Source organism: Colossoma macropomum, unplaced genomic scaffold (assembly GCF_904425465.1).
Source record: "Colossoma macropomum unplaced genomic scaffold, Colossoma_macropomum, whole genome shotgun sequence".
Classification (NCBI taxonomy): Eukaryota; Metazoa; Chordata; class Actinopteri; order Characiformes; family Serrasalmidae; genus Colossoma; species Colossoma macropomum.
Window position 1 is genome coordinate 31,511,704 of NW_023494799.1, and position 12,901 is coordinate 31,524,604.

A 12,901-nucleotide genomic window follows, 5' to 3' on the forward strand; every position below is an offset into this window, starting at 1 on the left:
TCTGCAGGGATATTTTTTCCTCTACAGTTCAGTCTAAGAGGTTGGTTGCATTTTCTGTTTCTTACAATCTGAATCTGAGTAAATCCCAAACATCCCTATTATCCCTATTATAAATATGTTGAGTCAGCATGTTTTCTGTTCTTTTACTATGTTTACAAAGTTACTGTCATGTGCTACATATAAACAATACTTTTGTTGAATATAGTAGAGATTACATTAACAGACAGTTCCTTTAAAATGGACAGCATGTCTTGGGAAGGCATCAGAGTGATGGCCGTGTCCTCCGTGCCCTTTGCCCTCTTCTGCTTTCTGTGGGGTTTGTGATTTGTGAAAGTCTCTGTAAAAACTCGCCGTGGGCCGCTCGCTCAGATGTTGGTCTGGATGAAGGATGTTTCGGAATGTGCCGAATCATCCTCGCTCTGTCCCATGATGGCCGCCGGCCAGCAGGAACAATGGCTGCCCTTCATTGGACCACCCCTCCGCTCCAGGGGTGTCATCCCTGAGCCCGTGTCAATGGGGTCCATTGTAGATCTGTGTACACGTGTGTGAGAGAGAGGCAGACTGATCTCATCTTGTTTACAGTTTTCCTTTCTTCATCTTGCAAGAAAGTTGACTATCTCTTATAATTTGATTTCAGAGGGACAGCTTTGTTCATGTCACTCTAGCTGTCGCTGTGTTGACAGTGGCTTAGCAGTCATAACTGTTAAGTCAGCTGTCACAGTTGCACTGGATTACATTCGGCAGTGGCCATGTGTTTGTCCATTGATTTGCATTTTAGCACTTTTCATTAGGGCCTTGTGAGGAAGAATAAAGCCCCTCCGTATGTGGATTTCATAGTAAACTAACATAAGCACAACAGAAATATAGCAGCAGTACTACCTGCCAGTTTTAACCCTGGAAGTTGCTATTATTACTAGTGATGATAAGTGAGATTTCTCACCTGTAGTTTGTGAAACAAGAGGAGAGATACCGTCTAAACTACGAGTCTTTCCACTTTTGTGTTCATAAATAGAAGAGGAGATATTATAATTTCAATTTGATTGAACTTACAGTCCTGTGTATCATCTTGATATGCAGACAAAAGACATTTTTTCTTTTTTCTTTTGCTTTTTGCCATATTTTGTCATTTGTTTAAATCGACAAGAAATGGAAAACGTTTCAATGCAAATGTCCTTCTTTATGTAACTTCGTAATTAATGTAATTGTGTAAATACACGCAATTATTATAGCAAAATGACAATAAGAAAAATTATAATCAAATCATGCCATCATTTTTTCTGAATAAGGACCTTTTTCTCTGTCTTGTACTGTGGTCAGTGCACACTTGCAATTGAACTTATTTTAATTATATAAATATATTTACATATATATTTAGTGGTTTTTTTTTTTTTAGCTGTGCATGTTATGAATGTGTACTTCAGTATTTTAATGTAAATGTACTTAACTCCAGTTGCACATCCTTTAAATTACTCATAGACTGTGTGCGTACATACATTTCCTGTACAGTCGTATGCAAAATTCTTTTTTATGACTTCTGTGATTTTCTAAGTGAAAATGAGTATACATCCTCTAGAGAGAACACTCTTCTACATATTTTACTGTGTAATTACTATTCATTTGCATGCTATAAAAATGTATCCTGTGGAAAAGTTATGTTACATTTATGTTTTATTTTTTCCAAAATGTTAAAATAAATAGAAATCATGCGCTAAAATTATTTAAGTTTTTTTCCTTGTAGAGGATGTGTTAGCATTTTCATTTAGAAAAGCATAAAACATGCCATTTGTTGGGTGTTTTTTTTTACATATGGTAAAAAATATAGTGTATCTTTTGTCTGTATTTATTTTATTGAATTTAATTTTATGTTGGCACTTGATATGCAAATAAGAGAACAATAAGATGTAAACAAATGTGAAATGCTCCGTTACTAAGTCAGAATTTATCACATTGGTGATGATAGGAACCAGACATTTGAAGTGATTAATGCCCTAAAAAGCTACCTCACTGGAAGTTATTACATGAAATGGCTACAAATATGTTGCCTAATTCCTGAGACATTATTTTATGATAGTTTTGAGATAATTTTGGGTTCAATCAAAAGTTTTTAAACATATTCATGGGGGAGATGTACATGCATGGCATTGCAAGGCAAAATAGTACCAAAAGAAAACATATTTTTTCACTATTTTACCACTATTGACATTACTACTAAAACATCTGTAGATACACTGGCCATTTTGGACAGTAAATAAAATTTCAATTTGCATTAAAGGCATTCCAGCCCCTGACTCCTGTCACCAGCACAGTCTTAAAGACTGAATTATGTTTTTTAAAAATCTGTGAATTCCCCTTTAATGTAGTGCAATCTTCCTTTGCAACATGGAGCTCTATGAATTGGCAGTTTGACAATGGAACGTTATTTGAAAAAATCAGTCATACTTTATCTCTTAAATATCAGATGACCATCCCGTTTTCCCTTTTCTAACTGACTGAGCACATTCTAATTAGTCACCATATCTGCCTGGCAATCCCCTGGACTGTTGCCCATGCCACTACTTCCTACTAGGCTGTTTTGCGCCTCCCCTATTGGTTCTTTATCAGCCTATCGGCAACCAGCATCTTGCTCAAGAAAAAGGTGTTCTAGAACTTTAGTGAAGGCCTCCAACCACTAGAACCACAGAGGAAGTTGGAGACAGGAAGCTGGGGGTTAAGTGTTGGCACTTTCACTGGTCCAGGTTTCTTGTCAGAGAAAGGTACTCAGTTCATAGCACACGTGGCAGGAGGAATTACAACTTTCTTGTGTATTTTCCTCTGTAACACTTGGTATTTACTTTTAAAAGCGAATCGTTCTGAGCCTTCCTTACTGAGTGTAGGGTTTTTAATCAAATCCCACCCGACTTGCAGACTTTGATCATAGAGGCCCTTTATTTTGGCCTACCTTGAATTTTCAAGTGCTTTTAACTGCTTCTGTTTTTTGCCTTCTAGATCTGTGTGCTTTGGAAGCGGCTCTCGTGGCATGACGACCACTAACAAGGGAAACAAAGCCTTGAAGGTCTGTCACCTTTTCTCTTCTACTTTTCGTTTCTCCTTAAGCACCACCCTACTGTTCACTAGTTTCAGTTTCAGTAGATTTGAAAAAGGGTGGTTTAAGGGAAAACTGAACTTCTGAACTGAGCTTTCTTTTGAAATGTGAGTTTCATGTACTGTGTACACATTGAATTTTAAAATGTACCCCAGTCCATATAGTTTTTGTATGAAAGCTATGCTGCAAAAACAGCCTGATTTGAATTCATCATGGTTGTGATGTCACAACCATGACGTGACTGCCCAGTCAGCCTTCTGTGGTTTGCATGTTTACATATAGTGCGGGGAAACAAGCATTCATACATTTTTGCTTTTGTTATTTAATATACTTTCAGTGCATATATCCACTTAGAATCTACTTCTTTTATGTTTGTACAAAAGTATGTTAGTATGAACAAAAATGTGTACTTATAAGCACAAACTTAATTAAATTACAAATATATATAAAGGTTAAAAAAGAAATTAAGTTCTACTATTAGTGCTGCAAAGATTTAAATTTAAAAATGCGAGTTGCTGCTGTCAGGTTGTGCCATTACCATTGGTAGTGAAGAATTCATGCAACAAGTAGCAATCATGCTGAAAAAAGCTATGAAGCCCTAGCCCAAAGACCTTAAACACCCCTGTCAGTACATCACATTTGATAATATCCAAGTGGAAAGGTCATAGAACCACAACTGGTCATCCTCAGACAAAATTTCTTTCAGTGAAAGAAGGGTAAGTGATACCAAGGACACCAACAGCGAAGTATGAAGGTGGAAGCGTCATGATATGGGGCGGCTACTTTGCAAATGGCCCTGGGGCATCGAAGGAAACCAAAGGGAGCAATATTGCAGGAGATATTAGAGGAGAATTTTATCTCAAAAGCCAAAAAAGGGGAGAAGATGGATGTTTCAACAAGACAACGACTCCAAACATGCAGCCAAAAGACTGATTTCTAAAAAGGGTAAATGTGCTTGCATGGCCCAGCCAATAACCTGACTTGAATCCCATTGAAAATTTATGGATTTTGAAACTGGGTCCAACAGTGGGACCCTGGTAACTTTGGGAATTGAAGACAGTTTGCCAAGAAGAATGGGACAAAATTGAACCACAATGCTGTGAAGAGCTAAACACTTCTTTCCATAGACTTCTCAAAGCTGTAATTGCCCACAGCAGCTTTGCAACTAAGTGCTAATGTTATTAATTTGTGGTGTCTGAATACTTTTCCCTGTTAATTTGGTTTCCTTACCCTGTGTTTGCTTATGCTTACGATTACATACTTTTTTGTTCATATTTACAGGTACAGTCAATTTGTGTAAATTTGACATGGATATATGCAGTGGAAGTATATCTACTAACAAAAAGCTTGTTTGATTCTATTGCTTAAAATGAGGTTAAAAAATGATTGTGTGAAAAAAATTATGGTAGTTTTTAATATTAAAAAACTTCAACTTTGTAAGTGGTTTTTAGGAGGAACAGTACAGTAAAAATGTATAATATTTTTTTTTCTTAACTTCTTTATTCTTTCCTCTCTCCCGTTTCCTCAGGTGAAGCGGGAGCCGGGTGAGAATGGCACGAGCCTCACGGACGACGAACTGGTGTCCATGTCGGTGCGGGAGCTGAACCAGCATCTGCGTGGCCTGTCAAAGGAGCAGATCTTACAGCTGAAGCAGCGGCGGCGTACGCTGAAGAATCGCGGCTATGCCGCCAGCTGCCGCGTCAAGCGTGTCACGCAGAAGGAGGAGCTGGAGCGGCAGAAGGCCGAGCTGCAGCAGGAGGTGGAGAAGCTGGCTTCAGAGAACGCTAGCATGAAGGTAGAGTTGGACGCCCTGCGCTCCAAGTACGAGGCGCTACAGAGCTTTGCCAGGACTGTGGCTCGAGGGCCCGTGGCGCCAGTCACCAACGCAGCAGTGCCCGTCTCCGCCCGCGGCCCGCTGGCCTCCGTCATAGGGCCCCTCGTACCGGGAAAGGTGGGGGCCACCAGCGTCATCACGATAGTCAAGTCCAAAACAGACGCGAGGTCTTAGTACAGGCCAGGATTGGGAGAGCGCAAGAGGTTTGGTCAGTGCATCACAATTTAGGCACACCTCATTATGGTCAAAAGGTCAAAATTGGTACAAATATCACCCGACCAGATGGGAGATGGTGAAGGGCATCCAAAACAGGTTGTCCTCCCCACATCCTAATAATAGCATCCACTGATGTGGTCAGTCCAGCCTCTTTTCTGTACGCGGTTGCGAAAAGGAAGAGCCCACATCAAGAACACTTCAATTAAAACACCTGGGCTTCCAAAAACGTCTCCAAATTAAGAGAAATTTTGAAAAAGATGCAGCAAATCTGTATTAGTGGATGTCCATAGTGACTGCAGTGAGCGCTGTGTTTATATAGTGTTCTGTTTTTGTACTATTGTTTAGGGCCCAATGTTAATGGTATTTTCTGTGTTTTGTTTTTATGACGATTTGTGATTTTTATGCAACGTTTTGAGATTCGTTGTGTTTCCGATATGCTGTATTTTTGCTGTTTTCCGTCCTTTTTCGTATTTCAGAGGAGTTCGTCGCAAAACACTGATTGAAAAGTCTAGACTTTTCATACTGTTCCTTCCTCCACCTCGTGCTTGTAAAGCATCTGAACTGAACTATGGACAAGGAATGAAAAGAATGGCTATTTTTCATGAGAAATACTTTAAAGATGAGTCAGAGCTTGTTCAGGGGACCATCTCGGAGTATCGGTGCTGATGCAGCATCACCTTCCCCTCTTTATACTGGTCTTTAGTCACAAAATTAGATCTTGCATCACATCTGAGATGGATGTCCTGAACATGCTCTGCTATATACTTCAGCTCGAGTTTTTGCGCAAAAGATGGCGTCCCTTTATTTGTGCCTAATGTTGTGCACTGACCAGCCACTGCAGAAAAGGGAGACGAGGAGAGTGAGCTGATGTTGTTCGTATGGTAGCTATCAGGATAACTGAGACCAGTTTATGTGATTGGGTAGTCCTTTTTTCAGGAGAAATAAAAAAAAAAGGATTTGTTTCTTTTTGTAAAAGTTTATTGGCAAGGCAATAAGATATTTATGTTGTGAAAAGCTAAACTGATTTTGTTTCCTTCATGGAGCTAGTGAATATTTGTCATGTGTTTTACATAGTCTTATGCTGGTAAAACTACTATTTGTGTTATTTTGAATACGAAGTATTACTTTTCTGCTGATTGCTAGGTTAGTACGTTTCCCCTGTCTTTACCTTTCAGTAGCTCCAGAGAGGGATTTTGTCCCTCGTTCCTTTGTCCCCTTTAACAAAGTGGATAAAGGTTGCTCTTAGATTAGAAAAAAAGGAAAAAACACTTCTCTATTTGAAATAGGGACTGTCTGGTTGCATAAACCGGTGAACTCTCACAAGCTTTACCATAAATCTGTCGCTGTGACGTTGCGTAACGTATTCTAAGAATCTTTGTCTATATGGTGGAGTCTTGAATTTTATATAAAAACCACACACATAGAATATCTTGCATTATTTATAAAACATTTAAAAAAAAGAATCTAAAGTTGTTTGATATCTCTTTTTTGCAATTGTACCAAAAGTGGCTTAACTATTGAAGTTGATAGCTTTTTCTAGTGACTAGGCGCGTAAAACTGTGGACTAGCGCGTGTGGTGTGACGTGTAAGTGATAAGGTGATGGTACTGTTCACTATTTTTTGGATGTGACGCTCTTCTGTTCTTATTTTGGCCAAACCAAGGTGATGGAACCACGTTACCCACAATCCTCTAGTTCCCTCCATGCAGTTGTTTTGGCAAATAGCATTTAATAGATTTCAGAGGTCACTTAGGCTATGTTCACATTACAGGCCTTATTGCTCATTGTGCGTCACGACCATCAAAGAAACTCACTAGCAGCACAAGCCTTCATCAGAGTGATAATTTGCTCTGAATAGCCTTCAGCTGATCATTATTAGAATGAGACAAAGGTGAAGAAAGACGCATTGCTTTTGCAGCATTTACTGACACTAACTTCAAGTTCGGTGCTACTGCCATGTTAACGCACAGTGAGGATGCATGTGCAGTGTGGGGGGAAAAAACACATGAATGCTGATCTGACTGTTCTCATCAAGGTCACATGACCTCAAATCAGATATGTGTCCCTTCTAGGACTTACATGTAAAGGGGTTCCCATCTGATTTAAAAAATCAGATCTGTGTCACATTTAACGAATGGTTGGGCGATAAATCCACTTTTCCACTTGCCCCAGTTGTAGTCAATCAGTCAAGACGTGTTTGGAGTCCAAAGTAGTTTAGTGCTGAAGTTACCAGGTTAGTGTAGCTAACATTAGAAGTCAATAGTCACCCAAATCTTTTCATAAGTACATCCCCAAAGCTTATTTTATTACTTCATTTGTTATTTATAAATTGAAACAACAGAAATGACTGTGGAAAGTGGCTGCCCCTGGTGTTCAGCTGCATGGTGTTTTGTTAATCTTTATATTTCACAGTAATTTATACTGTGTCCTACAACACATTGACAAGTACAGCTAGAAGATTAATCATTATTATAAATTGCAATTGAAAGAATGCATTTTTTTAAATGAAGGCTGCAGTTTTGATTATAGCCTATATTACACTGTTTAAGTTTTCTGAAGGTTTAAGTTTTAATCTAATAATACAGAGATTGTGAGCTGCCTGTAAATTAGTTAGACCAGTCAAAACCAATTGAACTCTCATGTGCTGTGCACAGTATAACCACAACTGACTAGAAGTCTGTTCTTGGCCCAAAAAAAGCAGATCTGGGCCCTAAATTATAAAAAAAAATGCAATTTAATGTTGGTGAGAAAAATCATTCCACACATCATTCAGCCCTGAAGAGTCTGCATGACCTTAATAAAAACCTGGATGCTTTTTGAGTTGGTTGAGAGGTTTTAGGGATGTATTTGTAGATTTACAACTATTGACTTCTATTGTTTGCATCATTAGTGCTTGAGCTACAAGGCTAAACTAAAGAAGCAAAATTTGAACACCAAACATGTCATGGCTGAATAACTACATCTGGGATAAGTGGACAACTGTGTAAATTTGATTTTTCACCAAACCATTCCTTTAAAGCAAGAAAATTGGATTTGTGCCACTTTGGTAATGTGAACATAGCTTTACAGACACATTCTGCTCCTCCCCAGAATTGGCCTTTGGGGGTCAGTTAGTTCAAAAGCTGTATTCGCTTAATGAGCAATAGGTAGTAAATGAACTGAATGCTCTTAATCATAGCTCTTCCTTGTCTAAGGCATTTTGGAGTGGCCCTTGGTGGTTTAAACTCTACATCAAGGCTTAAAGGCTGCTGAGTAGCAGCGGTGAGTGCTTTTGTACTCTAATGCCAAAGGGACTGGACACAGTTTCCTTGACATCAGCAAGACTGGGTCTTTGTGCCCCATTTAGCAACAACTATTCTTACTAGATTTCTATTCTACTCCTCTTATAGAAAAAAAGCAAAGCTATTAGAGACAAATTCTCAGGAAAGTGGAACTTCGGCAAGGGTTTGTGGGATACGATTAAGGATCCTGCGGTCTCATCACCTCTGTTTGATAAAGTCCTTTTTTTTGTGATGTGATTTTTATATTTTTGGTGTAAAATGTTTATATGGTAGATTATATTTAATGTATTATGTTGTGTTTTTTTTTTTCTTTGGTTATTTGTCATTTTCTTTAAATGCCAGGGAAGTGACACTGCACTGATATCAACGTACAAAAAACAAAAGCAATGTGTTCTCTTTGCTCCTGTTGTCTTTCAAAAGGAGCCTTCTGCTTTATACTTGCGCTAAAGGATTCCAGCAGAAGGTTCTGTGTTGGAGTGCTGAGTGCCTCCCTGGTACTGCCACTGAATGCTCTTTGAACCGCAGGTTGAGGGAGTGCTACAGAAGTATTTTGTAGCGGATCTCGAAAAGAAATACCTTAAATGATTTGGTGGAAGGTCATGCCTTTTAGTCTATGCTAAGAAAATGTTATACAAGCACTGTACGCGGTAATGGTACTGAAATCTTTTGATTTTTTTTTTTTTTTGTGTTTTCATGTCATAAAAATGTTAAGCTGTTTAACGTTAAACCACCCTGATTAGCTCAATTAGGCCTTAGAAAGCCTCACACCAGCCAAAATCATAATTTTTTTCAGCCCTGACCAGCTCAAACTGTACATTTACATTATGAAATACTGTCTTCAGAGTTTGGATTCTTGGCTAAGCCAGCTCCAGCCTTGAGGGCCACAGTCTAGCACAGTTTCAGTGCTCTAACACAGCCGATTCACCTCATGAAGGGCTTCATAATGAGAAGATGAACTGAACCGGGTGTGTTACACTTTGAAACATGCAGTGGCTCTGCAGACTTGGGTTAAACCCCCCCCCCGCGGAGCATTTCACGAAGCAGGATTGCTCGGTAAGCTAGATAATGTAAGCCCAAAATTGAGGACTGTCTGATAGAAATGTCTCCTATCTTCTAGTACTGGACAGCCTTAACTTTGGGCTGAAGTTATACGGCTGCTTTGTGAAATCCACCCATTTTCTAGCAGGCACTGTAAGCAGAGCTGAGTGACAATCCAAACAGAACCACACAGCTACTGTCCTTAAATCTACAATCAGAAACCTGTTTATTTAATTTTTTTTTTATGTATTTGCATATCCACTGGGCAATATGATCATAACCTGAACTAAGATCTACTAACAATTTTTGGCAAACGTGAGTAAAGCTAGAAACATGGCAACTTGAAACAGCCCCAAAAGGATGCTATCGCTAAATGCACTGACTGTAACTTTAATACACAGAAACTCTGTTTGAATGGCTTTGGCTATATTATGGAAGTGTTTTCTTAACATTGATTTTTCGCAGTAAGAGCCAGGTCAGGCTTTGCTTGCATTGAAGTGGAAATCAGCACATGCTGTTGTGGGTGGGTGGGTGGGTGAGTGGGGTACTATCAGGCCTTATACATTTTGAGCTCCTCTCAAAGCTGCACTTATCTGGCATTTAGGTTTGGATACACATTGTAGGTATATTTATATGGATTTTTTTAATCAATGTAAATCAAGAAAATGAACTTCCTCTGACTGGTTAATCTGTGAAATTGTTCTGTAATGGAGTCTTTTTGGTCCATTTTGGCGTTGCTTTCGTAACCAATGGTAGCGTTCTCCTATTGGCTGTGGCAGTTCTGTGGCGTTGTCCGACATAATGTGAGCAGTGTGTTTTAAGGGTTAAAAATAATTCTACTAGCTTACTTAGTGAACAGTGGCGTGCTCCTCGTTGAAGTGCTTGTGTTCCAGGTAGCGCCACCGCGCCTAACTATTAACACTCCTCCTCTTCCTTTCTTCATCTTCTCTTCCCACTGCGGGAGAGGACGAGTGGCTTGGCTTGTTCACGTACGTCATTGTTGTCGTCGTCTTGGTGACTTGGTGTAGAAGTAAACGTATGAATTATATGCAAATATAGCGTGCAGTAGGGAGGGCCCATGGTAGGATGTATTTTTTTTAATCTTTATTTTGTCCTTGCAGTTCAGTTACCACAAAGATTTTCCTTTCAGATTTTCTGTATTAGTCTACTTTCACTGAAGATTAAACATGTCTCATCTAATATACATTAGAAAGTTAAACAATCATTAACATTTACCTCAACAGTTGAGTTTTCAGGAGCTATATCATATATTCATACATCTTACTACCGCTTTGATTATAGATATTACATTTACGATAGTGCTTTGTCCCAGTAACCAAAGGCAATAGTAATTAAAGGGGAATTCCACTGACTGTTCAAATTTTCTGCATAATTCAGGGCTTGAGATGTGAAGTCATTCAAAGTGGTTTGGTGATTTCTTTGAACTCTGATTTCTTTGCAGTGGTGGTGATGGGCACCAGGGGTCGGGATGTCTACAATGCAAATATTGTATTTACTTTCCAAAGTGACCAGTGAATCTTCATGAGTTGTTGATCAAGATAAAATAGTGATAAATCTGGAAAAAAAATTCTTTGGAAACTGTTATGCCTTGTGGTTTAAAAAAAAAAATCTCAAAACTTGCATAAAATAATGACTCGTGCATCAGGCAGCATGTGTGTAATCGTTTCATGTAGTCTTTCTGTGAGGGAGCTCTTTCAGACATCTGGTTCCTGTCACCAGCACTGTGAATAATTTTCACTTGGTGAGTTTCTCTAAAACAAAGCGTTTCACATCCAACCACCCTGAATGACACTGTACACATCTTAATGACTTGATTATGCAGAAAAATCATTGGAAATCCCCTTTAAAAGCAAAGTGAGACAATCCTGGGAACAGCAGGCAGAACTGGCTTGAATATTATGGTGAGAACAACCAGCAGCTTGTATTTAGATGACCCCCAGCCAAGCCATGGCCTGCTCTTTGTCAGCAGATCAATAGGAAGCGATGGGCTGAGCAAGCGCAGTCTAGTCTCAAGTGTCCAGTTTTGTTGCTGGGCGCACTGTGGGCACTACCCTAAAAATGCAAGACTTTGTCCTACTTCTTCCCGAGTGTGACTATTAGTGTGGTAACCACGCTGTGCTACACTGATACGTTGTATTGAATGACTTCTATTCGTTCTTGCCTCGCTGATAGCCCAGATGTGTTTCTGGTCTGCCACGATCCCCATAGAGTTTTACTTTAGGCCTCCTGGGACGAGCATTAAGAGGTTTCATTTCTGAGCAAAGACAAATGAGTCTGAAACCTTCAAAGAGGCTTTGCGTTCCTGTCTCTCGTTAAGGTTTAACCAAGAAACCCAGTTTTCTTCCCCCCTCGACTTCTGACTGCCACGCTTGTTTTCAGACGTTTAAATGATTAACTTCTTATCACACTGCTATTGCAACTGTTAACGTCTTTGCCGTTCCTGTTTTGGATGTGCTTATCACACCACATGACTTTTCTTCCAGTTGCATGACTCGTAAATCAATACAACAAGGACCCCCAAGTAAGATTTTTTTTTTTTTGTATCTTTTGTATTGATGGCACTGTTGTGCTTCTTTCGGCTTGTCAGCTTTCTAATAGACATGCATAATTTCAATGCAAGATCAGTTTGTATGCAGCACTTGGGAGAACTAAGTTTGTTTCTGTTTCATAGACCAATGTTTGTTTGTTTGTTTGCTTGTTTTTCTTTTTTTTTTTTTTTCTCCCCTCACTTGAACCACATTGTCCATATCTACCGGTGAGCTGAAGACTGCAAACGACTAACCTGATTATAGATCATAGGAGCAATGTTTTCGATGTTGTCCCAAAGTATACAGTGAGAAATTTCAAGCTATAAAATTGTGAGTTTATGACCATGGAAAGTAACACTTTTGTCTATATAAAAAAAGAATCTGTTCTGTTTTTTTTCTGTATGGGGTGTAATAAATTCTATCACAGTACTTTGTATGGGAAATATACATACAGTAAAAGTCCATTTAATTGTAAGTATTTATCAACTAAGTTATTGTACTTTTTGCAATTTGTAGATAAGTAATATAATGTATTGGTATATAACAATGAAATTAACTGTATCAGTCAGTCTGGGGCGTCTTTTAATTTATTGATGTATATACTGTATGTTTGTTGATATACAGCTTACTTTATTTTGTATATGACCAATAAATACATTTTGAAAAACACAGTGGTGGTCAGGCTGTTGCTTTAGGGGTGTTGGGCCGAGTCTTTGTCTCTGTGCCTTGTTTCTGTCATTGTGTGACCTAATTTGTCAAACAATAAGGATCTGGTGAATTGAGTGTCTTTTTCACAGTTGTTATTTTTCCGTGAACAGCTCAGCCACGTTTTATTTTATTTTCTAAGGAACCTATAAAAAGCCTAGAGATGTAGCAGAGGATGACCTAGTTGGAACAACCTC

At 38.9% G+C, this 12,901-nt stretch overlaps 1 protein-coding gene across 2 annotated transcripts in view; it reads left to right on the forward strand.

Moving 5' to 3' along the window:
- Positions 1-12,668, forward strand: part of mafgb (v-maf avian musculoaponeurotic fibrosarcoma oncogene homolog Gb) — a 40,926-nt gene extending 28,258 nt beyond the window's left edge. For both annotated transcript variants that reach the window (XM_036585980.1, XM_036585979.1), the window contains exons 2-3: positions 2,986-3,052; positions 4,611-12,668. In XM_036585980.1, coding sequence (XP_036441873.1) covers positions 3,017-3,052; positions 4,611-5,090 — 516 coding nt within the window. In that variant the 5' untranslated portion in view covers positions 2,986-3,016 and the 3' untranslated portion in view covers positions 5,091-12,668. The remainder of the gene's footprint in view (positions 1-2,985; positions 3,053-4,610) is intronic.
- Positions 12,669-12,901: the final 233 nt, after the last annotated feature.